General features: G+C 49.9%; 1 protein-coding gene across 6 annotated transcripts in view; it reads left to right on the plus strand.

Moving 5' to 3' along the window:
• MGLL (monoglyceride lipase) overlaps window positions 1-17,475 on the plus strand; it is a 250,014-nt gene that overhangs the window by 202,553 nt on the left and 29,986 nt on the right. For all 6 annotated transcript variants that reach the window (XM_030307544.1, XM_030307545.1, XM_030307546.1 and 3 more), the window contains 2 exons: window positions 13,855-13,991; window positions 15,315-15,425. In XM_030307544.1, the coding sequence (XP_030163404.1) occupies window positions 13,855-13,991; window positions 15,315-15,425 (248 nt within the window). The remainder of the gene's footprint in view (window positions 1-13,854; window positions 13,992-15,314; window positions 15,426-17,475) is intronic.

Raw genomic sequence — 17,475 nt, forward strand, 5'->3', positions numbered from 1 at the left:
AGCTCTTACACTCACGCAATATGCCGCTGCTAATGGGGTTTCTGCTTATTGGATGTCACAGGAGCACGGAAAGCAAACGAGACCTTCCTTGGAAAACAGGCCTTGAAACCGTGATCTCTAGAGCCGGAAGGCAATTTGGGGACGTGGGCATTCTCATCCCAGTAAAGCACTGAGGTTAAACACTGGAATCAGACGGTGCAGCACCATCTTGAGAAAGTTGCTGGAACAGGAAGACTATGGCTTGATGACATAGGCAGCCTCTGAGCTGGTTCTCAGTCACCTCACTTTTGGGTGCATTGGGTATGGCCCGTGCGGTCACACAGATGCCACCTGCACCGGAGTCCATGTGAGTTAACCCAGTGCCTGGGTTATTTTATGAACCCTTGTTTGGGTCACATGTAGGTTCTGTGCTCCCTACCAAAGGTAGAGGAGAAAAAAATATATATGTGACTTGAGCTATGTGTTCTTCAGACCAAAAGGATATTTCCACAGGGTTCTTGCCTGGAAACCAAGTGGGTTTTCCACCTCCCCCATAACAAACAAAGGCCCAGCTCCCTGTGCACACAAGCATGTGAGAAAGCTCAGATTTCCACACTTTGCTGGCAACAAAATTGTCCATTTGGAAAGCATTTTTGGTTCTATGGATGGAGACTCCCCAAAATAGTCCCATCTTTTGATCTAGAACTCCCATTTTGCCAAGTCAGTCCTAACAATTCTATAAATGTCTGTAAAAAGATGTTCATCTCATTGTTATTTATAACAGCAAAGATTGAGGGCAATCTCAGTGCCTCACCCTTGAGAATAGTTAAGTGAGTCTTGATTTTATCCCCCCGATGGGATATCATGCAGTCAGTAGACATCACAAGTACAAATTATGTAACAAGGGCGCCTGGGTGGGTCAGCCAGTCGAGTGTCCAGCTCTCGATTTCAGCACGGGTCATGATCCCAGGGTCTTAGAATGGTGCCCCACATCGGGCTCCACATTCAGTGTGGAGATTCATTCTCTCTCTCTTCTCTCTCTCTATCTCTCCCTAAAATAAAACAAACAACAGCGACAACAACAACCCCCAAATTATGTAACAGTGGGTAGGGGGCTATTGATATAGTATGTATCAAATTACGAATCAACTCTAGGCTCCCAGTGCCTCGCCAAGACCAGGCATACAGCAGGCATTTAGGCAACATTTATTTGGTTGCTTTTCTGTCTTCCTGCAGCAGCCCTGTTAGAGAAGGCCTGTCCGTTAGCAGGAGTGACCTCCTCCCCACCCCACGCCCCAGCACATGCCCTTTGGGACCGGATGTGGGAACAGTGGGGGTTGACCGAACAAGGAGTCACATTACGCTCCCTGGCTGTTCTTGCCAAAAGGTACAGCCGTGGCCGCCTCCACCTAAACCTTCTGCCCTTCGTAAGGCACGCATCCTGGGTGTCCCAGCAGGAGGCTCTGGCCTGACCAAGGGCACTCGAGGGGCGGCTGGCCATAGGGAAGAGCATGAGTCTGCGGGTTGTTAAAAAGAGCCATTTAGGTATCATTCCACAGTTTGACGTTTTTCTTCCAATGACGTGTCTTAGAGGTCTTCCGAGGTCAGTTCACACAGTTCATGCTGGCAAGCCATTGAATTGAGAACAAACTTTTTTTTTTTTAATGTTTATTTATTATTGAGAGAGAGAGAGAGAAAGAGACAGAGGATGAGCATGGGAGGGGCAGAGAGAGAGGGAGACACAGAATCTGAAGCAGGCTCCAGGCTCTGAGCTGTTAGCACAGAGCCCGACATGGGCCTCGAACTCACAAACCGTGAGATCATGACCTGAGCCGAAGTCAGACGCTCAACCGACTGAGCCACCCAGGCGCCCCAAGACCAAACTTTACTGATAGTCATTTCTGGTCGGCGAGGACAGGAGTGGGTTGTTTTTTGTTTGTTTGTTTTGTTTCTTATTTCTGCAGCTAATACTTAGTGATCACTTCCTCTATGCCCAGCACTGACCTGAGGACTCTGTGCAGATTATCTCAGTCAATCTTACCAACAATCCAAGTCGGGTAGGGTAATTATTGCCCCCTGCCTTGTAGCTGAAGGAAGTTGAACACACTGCATGACGCCTTACTATAACGAAGCCAGATTTGACCTGAGGAAGTCTAACCCCAGAGTCGTCCTACCTAACCCCATACTCCACGGCTACCTCAATGCTTGTTGGGTTCTCCCCAGACGTGGGGCTGGTGGCTACCATACGGGACAGTGCAGCCAGGTCTAGCACCATCCTGCAGTCACACTGCCCGGTGGCACAAAGACCTTGGTGCCCTGCAGCCGGGATGGCTGGGGAACACTCACTCCACAGGGCGCTGGGCTGGCAGCGGCAGGACCACGGCCCATCCCTCCATGCTGGGAGATGAGCAGCCTGCCCAGGTGGTAAGGGTGGGCAGAGAGGGCCAGAGGGCCGGTCTCTAACCTCTTCACAGGCAGGGCCAGCAGGGATCAGGGGCTCCAGCTAGCAGGACCCCTAGGATCCAGGCAGATGTCTTCTGCCAAAGGCCTCCCTTTGCCTGTCCATTACCCTGACAAGACTGAGTGGGTGGGGAAAGCCTGCGGCCGGATTCCAGGCCCCCAGCCTCCACCTCTTCACTGTTATCACGTGGGACTCCCACCCCTCATTAGGAGGTAGGGATTTGATTCAGGAAACAAGGCTTCCTGGGGTATGGCTTGCCCCTGCATCTGCTTGAGGAATCAACAGGAAAGATCTAAATCATCATTTCCAAACTTCTAGGAACCAAGGGCACTTCTGACGTTGGTTTCCCTTGCTGACATGTTAGTGCATAATTAATGCTAGTTTAGAGGAGTGGCTGATTTCACTGTATCCTGTGCTGGAATTGACAACACCACACATGTTTCAGTGCAAAGAATGCAGAGGTGCCTAATAATGACAGTAAGCATTTATTGAGCACTTCCTGCGTGCCACATACCTTATACTCATGCCCTCCCTTAGCCCTCATGGCGCCCCATGGAGTGGGCTTTGTGAGTGCCCCTCCCTGGAGGTGAGGAAGCCGAGCCTTTGGAGGCAAGGTCACCTGCCCCAGGTCACAGGGAGGCAGAGCTGACTCCAGCCCTCCACCTTAACCCCAGTCTTCTACTGCCTGGCAGCCTCTGGCTTTTGCCTGTTTGTCTTTACGTAGACGGTGATCCTGCAGGTTAGAGTTGTTATCACGGGGCTCCTGGGGGGCTTAGTCAGTAGAGCATCCGACTCTTGATTTCAGCTCAGGTCATGATCCCACGGTCATGAGCTCGAGCCCCGTGTCAGGCTCTGCGGTGACAGCACGGGGCTTGCTTGAGATCGTCTCTCTCTCTCCTTCTCCCTCTGCCCATCCCCTGCTTGCATGAGCACGCTCTCTCTCTTAAAAAATTGTGTGTGTGTGTGTGTGTGTGTGTGTGTTTGCGTGTATACATATATGATCTCACGTCCTGGAGAAATGAATCTCCGCTTCTTTTAAGGCAATCCACTTCACTGTGCGTATTGCCCTTTGTTTTTTCAAAGTAGCCCTTGGCCGAGTTTCAATAGAAGCTGAACTTGGGTTGCAGCATCGCTTTGTTTTTATCAAGCAACTGAAGAGCCCCACGTGGGAATTTCTGGAATCGGGTGGAGGACATGGCAGATTGAACTTCATGTTTTGGAAAAGGGGGAGAAAGGGTCTGTTATATGTTAGACCTGGGAATTTTTAGTTTGCAGGAAGTCGAGCTGAAAGGTAGTTTGATGCTTCATCTCTAAGAATTCCACGGTCCTTCATCTCTTTGGAGAGCTGGTTTGTGAATTTTCTCCTCTGAAACCGTATGTGGGGACAGGGGGATGTGCTGGCCTGTGCTGAAGACCTGTTACATGCCGGGCATGCTGTGCGATTTCACTGATTCCCCCAACAACTTTATGAGATGGGTGTGTGTCTTCCAGTTTTACACTCAGGCAAGAAACCAGACATAACCATCCTCTTCCAATGTGTGTCTCATTCCCTTGCTTTGTTATTTTACCCTTTTATCACCTAGGTATAAGACTCTAAAAAGATACATTGTTGGCTTTTCCTTGTTTTTTTTTTGTTTGTTTGTTTTTAGCTTTTATGTAAAATAGCTGAACTGCACACTTCCCCAGTCTTTCATGACTTGCTTTTTTCATTTTATATTTTGTTGCTAAGTTTTGACCATGGGGCTGCCTGTAAGCTTTAACTTACTGCTTTGACTGTAGAGTAGTCCCCCTTTGCTACAAGATGTCCATCCTCTGGCTTACGACCACAGGCTGCTGCACAGTCGTATTCCTGTCTCCTGGGGCACGCACATAGATTTCTCTTGGGTGTATTTATGCCTAGGGTAGAATTGTTGGGTTGTTAAGCATGAAATTTCCACCCTACAAGATGCCCAAATGTTTTCCAAAGTGATTGGACCGGTTTCTCCCTTTCCTGTAGCGTATATGAGCCGGTGCTTACATTAGACTTAGAAGTAGGGGTTTCACGAGGGCCCTCTCCTTGCCCCTAACTGTGCCTGCTCCTCTCTGGTAGCTCATCCACAGCTAACACGCCCTCTGGGTTTCAGTAGCCGTGACTCCCACATCTGGCTCCTGCTGGTCCAGCCACAAGGTTCTCAAAGCCAGAGGCTCCACAGTGACCATCTGTCTTGTTGGTCTGAACCACACATCCTGCAAGGGCCCCGCCCACCTGGCGATGGCTGACCTCTTGTGGGGTGGCCAGGAATGCAGGGCCGATACCCTAATTGCAGTGGGAGCAAGGGTTCGTCCTCCTATCAGCCTGATGTCCCCAGGAACACCAAAGCCAGCTCTCTGGAGCCTAGGCTCTGAGTCAGCCCCACACCCCTCCCGTGGCTGCCTTGCCCATGGGAGGAAAACTCCCCAGGAAAGTCAGGAACGGTTGAAATCACCGGGCTGATGTGAATAAATGCAATGGCTTGCTAGATAGCTAATCGCCTTGGATCTCTCTGGGTGATGGGGAATTGGGCCAAGGCCAAGACCAGAGCTCTTTTCTTGTTAGTTTGTCTTTCCAGAGCTGGTTTTTCTGGCAGGCTGAGCAAATCCTGCGGGGCCACCTGTGTGGCCTGTGGGAAGGCAGCCACCTTGGAGGGTGGGGGGCACCTCCAGAGCGGCAGAGTCGAGACACACGGAGAGCTCTCTGCTTGTGCAGAAACCCTCACACGGGATGGGAGCTGGGGCAGTCGAAGCCGTGGGCTCTACCACAGACCCCTCACCAGAGATGCCGGGGTGCTGCGTCCACACAGAAGGTGGCAAAGTTGGGAGCTGGGGCCCGTGATATCTCGTGGAAACCGTGTTATCATTCTAGAGTTGCCTCGGTGACATGCGCCTTTCAGAAGGCAGAGGGACTGATGCAGGAGAGCGCGGGTCTGATGCTGACACCTGTATCCACAGGCCCCCATTTTAAGTAACACCTGTATCTCTTCCCTTGATGGTAAAGGTACGGTGTGGCTTACCAGCTCCGCCACTCTGAGGCTTCACGCGGACTTCCTTCCCAGCGTCTGTGGGCCTCAGTCTGTCGGTCTGCAAGGAAAGCGGATGGTACTGCCAGCCGGCCTCTAAGCCAAAGGCTGCCCTCCTCCATGTGGGTGGAGGTCAGGGCAATGTATCTTTTATTGGGGAAAGTCTGTGGCTCACTGTGTCTTCAGTCCCCCTGCCCGGGGGACGGCTCCACACCCTGACAACTCCCTCCCTCCACCCGGAGATGAATCTTTCCCTCCCAACTCCTGGCAGCCGGAGCCAAGGCGGCATTGGAGTCCCTTATACCCAGGGGGACACAGATGTAGTCAGTGGACAAATCCTTGGACAGCATTTTTCATGATGGTCTTGTGGCAAAAGGGATCAAGTGAAGCCAATTTTTAAAGAAATGCACATGTCACTCTTCTTTGTGAAACTGTCCTCGGTGCCCCTTCTCTCTGAGTAGATGCCGCACCCAGACTGTGGCCCCCGCCCCAAGGCAGCACACTTCCTTCCTCCCACCCGGGGTCCTTGTCCACTCTGTGCCCGGGGCGGGGGCGCGCTCACCCTGCCCTTCCCGGACCCGGCCGTTCTTCCCAGCTCAGCTCAGACGGCATGTCCTTGAGGCAGCCCTGCACCAGGCAGGCTGCCAAACCTCCCAGAAACGTGCCTTCGTGTCTGTAAAGCTCACAGGGGCACCTACAGAGTCTGCCCGTGGTAACACGTGTGAACACACTTTGCTCATAGACACGAGGTGTTCCGCGAACGTCTGTTGCTGTTTTTCGTGGTTCGATTCAATTTAGGTATCGGTCTCTGCCCAGCCTGGATGTTCCCACCGTGCCCCACTCTCAAATATTTGCAAAGGCTCTCAAAGGATGCCTCCCAGCGCCCCTGTGTTTGCACGTGTACAGGCGCTAAAGAGCTCAGCCGCTTGGGGAGTGTGAGCCACCCCTCGTGAGACACCGCCAATCAGCCACTCCCAGGACTTGCCTCAGGTGTGAGCAGCTCTGGGCACCAGCTCGGAGGGAAGGTGCCAGCGGTGTGTTTTCACAACGGGTCCTTTATCCTATCAGGAAGGGCTTTTCTTTTCATGCCATCAGCTTCCGAACCTTCTGCTTCCTGCCCAGGTTTTGCATGGAGCCGTGACAGTCACAGCACTGGATTCGGAGCCTGGACCCCACGCTGGAGTCCTCGGCGGCCTCTAATGCGCTGGCGGGCCGAGCATGAGGGTGCTAGAAAATGGGGAGATGGATCCCTCACTTGCAGAGTCGCAAGGATCAGATGGAATAAACTCTGGGGAAAGGGCTTTGTAAATTATGAACTGCCGTGCGAATGTCAGGTGCTGTTATTACCGCTTTGTCAACACCTACACTCTCTTCCCTTCCTTAGGGCTGTGGGTTACCTTTTCTTCTATAACAAAATGACTACTGAGTAGAACTGGTCCCCTAAGAAAAGGGAAGTGGGGTGTTCATTTCTTTCTATTCTAACATTAACAGGATGATCAGCTTTCTGGATACTTCTCGCGGATTTTTTTTTTTTTTTTGCACGTGGTAGGTAATAGCATGGAAAATAGAAGTATTTTGTATGAGACAAAGAGAGACTGGGATTATTTAATCATTCAACAAAGAATGGCTAAGTGTTTACTTTTCATCAAAAACAGGGCTAGAGTTTTAACGGTAACTAAGATTGGTTTTAATCAGGTGTGGTAAGTCACACAGACACAAAGGTGACTGTCATGAAGTAACAATTTATTATATTCAAGGGCACCTGGGTGGCTCAGTTGGTTAAGTGTCCAACTTCGGTTCAGGTCGTGATCTTGTGGTTTGCAAATGTGAGCCCTGCATCGGGCTCTCTGCTGTCAGCATGGAGCCTGCTTCAGATCCTCTGTCCCCCTCTCTCTCTGCCCATTTCCCACATATTCTCTCTCTCTCTTTCGAAAATAAACAAAAAAAGAATTTATTATATTCATAGATCCCTAGAAACAGGAAACAGGGCACCAGGCAGGGTCACCCAAAGAGGCACCAGGGTCATCAGGAGGCAGAGAGAGTGAGGGGAAAGTGGGGGCAGGAAACTTGACTGTGGTTTCCGGGGGAACAGGTGAGGCGGGAGAAGAGGCATAGAATCGACTGATTTGAATAATTTCAGCATGCTCTGGGGCTCAGGGCTGTCCCTAGTTATCTGGTACCTAGCCCTGGGGTGATTAGGGCAGGGGGTTAGTACCCTGGAGTGTGAGAGCCAAAGAGGAGGGGTCCTGGGGTGAGTGGGCTCTGGAAGGCTAGCTCACAGACGAGTTCTTTCCCATCTCTAGAAATTGGCTAGCCCTAGGAGGGACAGTCCCTCTAGGGCCAGCAGTAACCAGAGGCTTAAGTGTCAAGATACAGAATAAAAAACATAGTACGTAGGGAAACCAGGCAAACAAGACAAAAATATGTTGGATGAAGGTCTGTGGTGCAGGGTTCTTTAAAAAGTGAGGGGCGCCGGGGCGCCTGGGTGGCGCAGTCGGTTAAGCGTCCGACTTCAGCCAGGTCACGATCTCGCGGTCCGTGAGTTCAAGCCCCGCATCAGGCTCTGGGCTGATGGCTCAGAGCCTGGAGCCTGTTTCCGATTCTGTGACTCCTTCTCTCTCTGCCCCTCCCCCGTTCATGCTCTGTCTCTCTCTGTCCCAAAAATAAATAAACGTTGAAAACAAAAAAATTAAAAAAAAAAAAAAGTGAGGGGCACCTGGGTGACTCAGTCCGTTAAGCGACTGGCTTTGGCTCAGGTCATGACCTCGCGGTTCGTGGGTTCAAGCCCCATGTCGGGCTCTGTGCTGACAGCCTGGAGCCTGGAGCCTGCTTCGAATTCTGTGTCTCCCTCTCTCTCTCTGCCCCTCCCCCGCTTGTGCTCGCTCGCTCTCTCTCACTCTCTCAAAAATAAATACATTTAAAAAAAGATACAAGGGAAAGAAGAATTTGAATTGCCCATGCAGACTAGTGCTCAGTTGGCTCAGTCTACTCGGTGGGAAGGGAAATGAATCACATCAACTGTAAGTGGAGTCATGGGGTTAAATCTCTTTGATGAGTGGCCATTATGGAAATACTGCCTGCAATTCATGTGAAAGGCATTAATCAAGCACCTACCTTCCGTGGGGTCTGTGCACGGAGCCCTGGGGAATATGCAGATGAATAAAATAGGATCCTTGCTCACGAGGACAGCCTGGCGAATGTGGGGTCCATGCCTGCCGAATCTCCTCTTTCGTGTCTGTGGCAGACATCACTAATTACTCACAGCCTTCTTTTCTGCCCAGTCCAGCCAGACTCGCCTTAGAATCCTCCAGAGCAGAGTGCAGTGGGGGGTCAGCCACTAATCAGGGCTTTTGTCACCCTGGCTCCAGGGGCCCTCAGTCCGTGGTGGGGGGATGCTGGAGGAGAGAAAGGGGGGAAAGTCTCATCAACCCATGTTTGATGGAGACCGGAAGTGCTTTGGGAGTGTGGAAGGGGAAAAAAAATCACACCTGCATCCAGGGGATTGCAGCAGACATCATGGAAGTGATAGGATTTGAGTCTGGTCTTGAAGGACTTGGCTCCTGGCCTGGTGCAGGAGTGAGGGCACTGTGGCAGAAGGGCTGTTCCATGAGAGGCACGAGGCAGGAAGTGGATGTGCTTTGAGGAACAGTGGGCAGGTGGTTGGCAGTGTGGCTTGGAATGTGCTTTTTGTGGAGGCAGAGGGACGAGTGGGAGCCTTTAGCGGAGGCCCCGAATGCTGGCCTGGAATGTGCAGACTGAGTTCTGAAAAGTGGGGAAAGTCTGGCCACTTCAAGATCAGAACAGTGCCCAGAAGACAAGGCGGAGCAGTGCCCAGCAGGTTGGAGCCGGGAGAGCTTGAGGAGAGGGTGGGCAGTGAAAGGCAACAAGGGTCTCACCCCCTGCGAGGGATGTGGTTGTGCAAACAAGAAGACTGGTTCAGGAGGCTGTGCATCTGGAAGTCTGGAAGGATTCAGGGACCAGCTGGATGTAGGGATAGAATGAAAGTCAAAGACCACAGCTCTGTTTTGGCCTGAATGATTCAGAAAGATGATGGGGCCGTGAACCACCATGTGGAACCCAGGAGGGGAGCCCGTTTGAGAAGCAGTGTAGGGGCCATGTGACCGTCAGGAATCTTTAGGACCAGGGGATGGCAAGACAGATCTGCAGCTCTGGAAAGAGCCTGGAACCAGAGACTGTGTGGCTAGGAGACATCTTCATTAGGAGGAGAGCCAGAGCACGGGAGCCACAGACATGAGCAAGGGCAAACCTGGGGCGTGACCAGGGCCTCCTGCACCTAATATGTAGAAAGGATGGGCAGATACTGTCATGTTTAATAATAGGGGCTAACTCACAAATAAGCAGGCCTGCGGAACTAAACAGAAATCCAGAAATAGACTAGATTCAAGTGAAAAGGGAACTTTCATGTATGACAAGAATGAGCTCACCATGAGGTCATGAAGGACTTTTTCCTGAATTTTGTTAAGACAATTAAGACCCATCTGCGTTTTGGAGCTTGATAGAGGGGAGCAGTTGTACGACATTGTGAGTATCGTTAATGCCACTGAACCGAACGCTTCAAAGTGATTAATGTAAATTTCATGTTATGTACAACCACAAAAAAAGAAATGAAACCGTAAAGTCACAACATATGACTGAAATGAAACCGTAAAAGAACTTACAACATGTGACTGACCTCCCTTAGAACCCTGAGGTGGAGAAAGCCTTTACAGCCAAGAATCAAAACTCAGAAGCCATGAAAAGAAAGGATTGATCGTTTGACTATTTAAAAATAAAACTCTTCTGGGGCACCTGGGTGGCTCAGGTTAAGCGTCCGACTTTGGCTCAGGTCATGATCTCACAGTTGGGGAGTTCGAGCCCCACGTGGGGCTCTGTGCTGACAGCTCAGAGCCTGGAGCCTGCTTCAGATTCTGTGTCTCCCTCTTTCTCTCTGCCCCTCCCCCGTTCATGCTCTGTCTCTCTCAAAAATAAATAAACATTAAAAAAATTAAAAGATAATAAAACAAAAAAAAATTAAACTCTTCTGCACAGCCACACACAGCATAAACAAAATCAAAGTACGAATGAATAACTAGCATATAGAAAGCTCTTAAGTACCAAGATGAAATGTAAGACCCTAACAGAAAAAATAAGCAAAGACATGAATTCTCAGTTCACCACAAAAGAAATACAACTTGTTCCTGAGGAGATGTTCTATCTACCCTTTCTCTCTTATCTTACTGGTAAAAATCCAGACTCGCTTTGTTGGCAAGGCTGAGAGAGACCAGCCTTCTCCCATCTCTGGCCGATCGAGGAAAGACAGCGCGTCCCACGTGGAGGGAGATTTGGCAAAAACTACCAAAGTGACACACACACGTCCTTTTCAACCTGGCAACCCCGTGTCTAGACTTACGCCCTGAAGGCGCGTCTTCCCCATCATGACATCCCCGGGTTATTCATTACAGTCAACTGTGTAATCAACAAGAGATTGGCTCTTACACAAATAGTTTGCAATAAGAGACTGTCTGAAGAAACTTTCATTCACTCACAGAAGGAGTACCACGCAGCAGGAAAACAGAATGGAGAAGAGTTCTGTGGCCTGGTTGTGGTGCGGAATAATCTCCAGAATATGCTAAAAGTGGGGGGGGGGGGGGGTGTTGTAGAGTCACGTGTGGCGTGCTACCTTTAATGTAGGAAAGGAGGGAAAATAAGCATAGAAAGATAGATGGATAGATAGATAGATAGGTAGATAGATAGACAGAAAGAAAGAAGGTGCCTACGTCACTCAATCGGTTGAGCACCCGACTTTTGATCTCAGCTTAGGTCTTGATCTCAGGGTTGTAAGTTCAAGCCCCACCTTGGGCTCCAGGCTGGATGTGAACACTACTTAAAAAAAAAAAAAAAAAAAAGATCAGGGCACCTGGGTGGCTCAGTCAGTTGAGCATCTGACTTCAGCTCAGGTCATGATCTCATGGTTTGTGAGTTCAAACCCCACCTCAGACTCGCTGCTCTCAGCACAGAGCCCGCTTCAGATCCTCTGTCCTCTCTCTGACCCTCCCCTGCTTGCGCACTCTCTCAAAAATAAATAAAACATTTAAAAAACGTATCTTAAAAAAGAGAGACGATTTTTATATTTCTGCAAAAAAGAAACGCTTCGAGGAAAAACCAGAAAATGACTAGAGTGGTGAACCACAGGGAACAAGAGGGAAAGATCGAATAGATAGGCATAGTAGCAAGACGTGGCTGGCTGAATCTTTTTATAAATTTCTAACTGTTGTAGCAGGTCAATGCGTATGTATTCGGAAAAGAAAATTAAATTGAAAAGCGAAACTTAGAGCTGGAATCGAATTTATTTTGAAATTAATGAATCTAATTGTGTATCAAATTAGAAGCACACAGAGAAAATAATTATGACACATTTGTAATAACTTGAACTTGAAAAATAAGACTCTGGCCATATCATTACTGAACTATATTCTAAGGACTGTGGGGTGGGGGTGGGGGGTGGGGGAGGGGAATGGGGGATTGTTGTTCAGTGGGTGTATCAGTCGGCTCGGCTGCCATGACAAAGCACCAGAATAAGCGGCTTAAACAGCAAACATTTATTCTCTCACAGCTCTGGAGGCCTGAAGCCCAAGACTGAGATGTGGGCAGGGCTGGTTTCTTCTTTTTTTTTTTTTTTTTTTTAGCGTTTATTTATTTTTGAGACAGAGAGAGACAAAGCATGAACAGGGGAGGGTCAGAGAGAGGGAGACACAGAATCTGAAACAGGCTCCAGGCTCTGAGCTGTCAGCACAGAGCCCGACGCGGGGCTCGAACTCACGGATCTCGAGATCATGACCTGGGCCGAAGTCGGCCACTTAACCGACTGAGCCACCCAGGCGCCCCAGGGCTGGTTTCTTCTGAGGCCTCTCTCCTTGGCTCGCACATGGCCGTCTTCTCCCCGTGTTCTCACATCGTCTCTCCCCTGTGCACGTGCTCCTGATGTCCCCGTGTCCAATTCTCCTCTGCCTTCAAGGACACCGGTCAGATAGGGTTAAGACCCACCGTAATGGCCTCTTTTAATGAGATCCGCCCTTTGAAGGCCCTGCCTCCAAATACAGTCACATTGTGAGCTGCGGGGGTTTAGGAGTTCAACACCAGAATTTTGGAGGGACACAATTCAGCCCATAACCACGAGTGTAGGGTTTTGGTTTGGGACGTTCTGGAGCTGGACGGTGGTGATAGCAGCACGAGACTGTGAATGTACTCAATACCAGTGAACCGTATGCTAAAAAAAAGTTAAGGTGGTACATTTTGTGTAATGTATATTTTACCACCATAAAAAAGTAAAAATAAATTTAAGAAGGGAGAAAAAATCCTCAGAGGGGCAAGAGAGTAGAGGGTGCCACTGAGCAGGTGACAGAGCTGGTGTGCAGTGACCCCGCGTGCCTGCCCCCGGCGGTGGGGCTGGGACACCAGGGCCAGGGATTCGTGGCAGTAAGTCCTTACCCTTTCCATCTGTGAAATGGGTGCTGCCATCATTATTACCGTGACAGGTGCCTTGCAGAGGTGGCAGGAAGGGTTTGGGCAGATACCCTGGCTGTGTGGCCCCTGTTCTTTTTTGTGATTTTCAAATACTTGCATCAGTGGCTCTCAGCCTGAATAAGGAAGCCGCGGCAGCGAGCAAGCTGTTTCTATAGCGACTGATGTCCTTCAGAGAGGGAAAACATGGAGAGACCCTAAGAAAAGAACAAGGGGGAACGAACAGCCCAGAAACGTGGCAGATAATAAAACCCAGGAGGAATGCACTGTGACCTAGTTTTCCTGCGGTTTCGTCGAGATTTCTGGCAAGTGCACCTGACTATTTCATCCTAACGCTTATCTGTCATGTTAGCGTCACTGAAAGCTGTAAAGTGAGGTGACAGGATGCAACACTTTACCTGGTGAAAGGCTAACACTGAAACACAACTGTGAGGATTAAGAAAGTGGGAAAACCCCAGAAAACTCCGAGCCCCATCAGTCTTAGTCCCGGCCACTTGGTGGAAGATTGGGCCTGGTGAGACTTGGTGCACCTGTCCTTTTCTTTCTTCCTTGGAAACAAGGAAAGCGTCCTGGCCACACGGGCAGGCTTTGTGCGCTGGCTCGTCACTTCCTGGTCGTGTGATCTTGGGCAGATTCCTTAACCATTCTGTGCTTCAACTTGCTAAGCTATAAAATGGGGAGAGGATTCCCACGTTCGGACAGCGGTTGCAAAGAAAGGATTCAAGGGGCGGGGGCGGGGGGTGACCCATTCAGGTCCTCAGTAAAGAGTGGCTGGTAACTCCTGTGGGGAAGTCACTGAGCTTGGGCTTTGTCAGCCTCCCGGTAACTGTGGTTCTCTCGTCTCCCTTTCCCTTCCAGTTGGCCATGGACAGAGCGAAGGGGAGAGGATGGTAGTGTCTGACTTCCACGTTTTCATCAGGGATGTGCTACAGCACGTGGATATCATGCAGAAAGACTACCCGGGGCTTCCTGTGTTCCTGCTGGGCCACTCCATGGTAAGTAGAGCACAGGAAGACCCGGCCCAGGTCAAGCTGGATCCTCAGCCTGGGGTGTGAGGTGTGATAACTCAGTGATGGAGAAGAGGCAGCCCCACCTCCCCACCCCGGGTGCTCTCTGCCTTGCCGGCACATCTGCCTCTGCGTGCCCCGTACTTGGAGTTCCCAGGAAATTTAGTGCTTAGGACGGACCAGGGCAGAATCCTGGAGACAGCCCCAGACAGAGCTGTCAGTGGCCCCTTGCTTCCCATCAGGGCCCAAGGCTCCAGGAGGCTGCCCACCAGTCCTCACTGAGGACCTCTGGTGTGGGACCTCTCAGGAAACCAATGTTTCTTCCGAGCTCTGTCGGCCCCTCAGTGCCATTTCACAGGGAGGCCCCCCAAGGGCCCTTCTCCCCACAGACCCACTTCTCAGAACGGGGCTGCCTCGTGGGTCAGTGAGAAGCACAGGGGAAGCTCCCTGACCCCATGTTCCTGCCCCAGTTTGTACAGCACAGATGGGAACTAGGGACATAGTCTCCCCAGGGAGACAGTTCCTTAAAAGTCACCCAGAATCCTTTTAATCTTTCAAGTGTGTAAAATCCTCTAAGAATCAACCAAGTGTCATCTTTAAATCCGTGGTCCTCAAATTGGTGGCCCCAAGGGCACAACCTGACACGTTGGCTGGCAGAGAACTCTGAACTGATCCAATCTGGATGTGGGGTAGAGCGGGGGACTTTTCACCCTGGGGCAGGGATGCTGCCCCTTCATCACAGCCCGTCTTGCTTCCGACATTTGTTACCTACCTGGGTTCTATGAGCATTTGCAACTTCAGCTCTTGGTTCCACTTACCCTCAGCATCAGCAAACAACCAAGACCTCATGATTTCAGCACCATTCGTGTTCACTAAGTATTTTTCTTGGAACCTAATCTAAATTTCTGGGACCTTTACTGAACCAGGAAGAGAGGGAAAAAAAGAAAAAAGTATCGTGATCTCTTCTTCTAATCAGATCACAAAAACACAGATCTCATATTAAGCCTGACGGAATGGCTGAATTGGGGGTCTGCCAGCTTTTGGCTTGAAACGAAGTAGGAATGTGTTATTTAACTTGCAGCCCACAAGCAGGAACCTTATTTATATCTCTCTGAAATGTTTGCTCTTGGAAAACCCAGAGAAAAAAACATGTGTAATAAAATAATTGCAGATCCAGTTTATCCAACATTCCATGGTGTCTATTCCAAGGTAGACCTCGTCAGGGCTCCGGGCCAGGACTGTAGCTCAGGATGGTGCTCCTTAGAGACATGTGTGCTGGTGAAAGCAGCCTCCGTGCATTTTCCTTTGTAGGGAGGTGCCATCACCATCCTTACGGCCGCAGAGAGACCGGGCCTCTTCTCCGGCATGGTCCTCATTTCGCCTTTGGTTCTTGCCAGTCCTGAGTCTGCAACAACTTTCAAGGTAAGTGGATTTCCAGTTCTGTGCCAGTCCTGCACTTCTGGGGACCTGGAGCGTCCACTGATTAGCTAGAGTCTAGGGAGAAGGGCTGAAGTCCGTTCTTGGATGTCACGCGCTACGGGGTGAAGGTGGGGACACATATCAAACGCTGTTGCCACTGGGGTTCTGGATTTTCTAAAGTCAGGTGTGGTTTTTTTTCCAAGAGACAAAATTTGAAAAATGAGTTCCTGTTTGCGCATAGTTTACTGGTGAGAGTTAAAAAGAGAAAAGGGGACACACGCGTTAGGAATCCAGCCAAATAACCTTTGTTAACAAGTCAAGTGCAAGGCTCAAGCTGATTTTCACTGAATATTTACCAACTTCAACCAAAAGTGCATGGTGAGTGGATTTGCAGGCAAATTGTAATTGCGACACAGAGGTGTACCCACTGTGGCTCTGCTCCAGCCCAGAGCATCTTTCCCTCTGACTCTAATGATTCGTTGCTTTGTTTCATCCATCACTTTGTTTTTCTGGTCATACTGTTACACAGTGGTACACAGGTATATGTTCTTGGATTCTGGGGCTTTGACCTACTGTGACGAGGCAAGTGAGCTGACAAATACAGGTGACCCTTGAACAACGGGAATGAACTACGTGGGCCCACTTACACAGAGATGTTTTTTCGATAAACATAGCACTGTACTGTTAATATATTTTACCTTCCTTACGACTTTCTTACCAACATTATTTCTCTAGCTTACTTTATTGTAAGGATATAGCATGTAATACATAGAACATACAAGATATGTGTTAATCAACTGTTTACATTATTGGTGAGGCTTCCCGTCAACATTAGGCTATTAGTAGTTAAGTTTTGGGCAAGTCAAAGTTACACACGATTTTAAACTGGATGGGGGGTGCGGCGCCCCTAGCCCTTGAATTGTTCAAGGGTCAACTGTACCACCTAGAAGTAGAACAGGTGTTTTCTCTCCCTGAGAAAAGAGATGAAACCATTGTCTCAGCAGGACTGCTTGTTGGGAAGCTGGGGTGGGAATGTTATGGACCCACCTTTTGGGGGTTTAAGGAGAGCATAACTGAATGAGAGTGGAGAACCCAACCCTGTGGGTCCCAAGGAAAGGGTTGATCTCAGGTCAGCGCCCGGTGGGGCTGCTGCCTCCTGAGCCAGTTGTCGGACTCTCAAAGGGCTTGAAGGGAGGGGTGAGGGGTCACGAGGCCATGGGGGACTGGGCAGCCATCAGCCCACAGCTTAACCCTACTTTCCCTGGCCTCACAGTCAAATGACAGCAGGGCCATTTAAATAATCGCCTTAGCTCTGATGCCTGCAATATTCTCCTGAGGACCCAGGCCAGGGAGCACAGTACAGGGAATGAAACCTTATAAAAATGTTTTCAAAGTGTTGCCTCCAGCCCACAGCCAGAGATGGGTTGGGAGGTCCCGTGTACAGGCTTTTGGTTAGATACAGAAAAACGTCACCAATTTGAAATGGGGACAGGCTAAGCAAGAGAGAAACCCGGAACTATCTGATAGTTTAACCAGAGAACAATGATTTACTCAATTTGCTGAAGAATAGAATTTTACTCCATTGTAAGGAAATCGCCACCCACTTACTGAAGTCAACTATCATGAGTAAATTTCAGTGCTGTGTGAGAGGACAGCAGTGGAGGCAGAAGCCACCCTGGCATGGAAAGAAATAAAGGTAATTCACAGAACCACAGGGAACGAACACACAAATGGGCTACTTCCCGGTCATTTCAACACGCAAGAGGAGGCATGACCTCCTGGACAGCTCCTGCCAGGATTGTAACTCGAGGCCAAATCACTCAAGCGTACTTGACCAAGTAGAATAAGCAAGATCAGGATCACAGAGGAGCTGCATCCACGTGGTCTGATTCAGGAAGATTTCCTCAGTTCACTGAGTGTCAAACATGTGCTGTCCTGTGCTCTCCCAGGCGCTAGGGAGAGGTCGCGACCTTGTTCTGTGTACAGGGAACACTGAGGCTGGCGCAGGGTGAGTGACTCCCCAGGATCACACAGCTTGTGTGATTGATTTGAA

Source organism: Lynx canadensis, chromosome A2 (genome assembly GCF_007474595.2).
Source record: "Lynx canadensis isolate LIC74 chromosome A2, mLynCan4.pri.v2, whole genome shotgun sequence".
NCBI lineage: Eukaryota > Metazoa > Chordata > Mammalia > Carnivora > Felidae > Lynx > Lynx canadensis.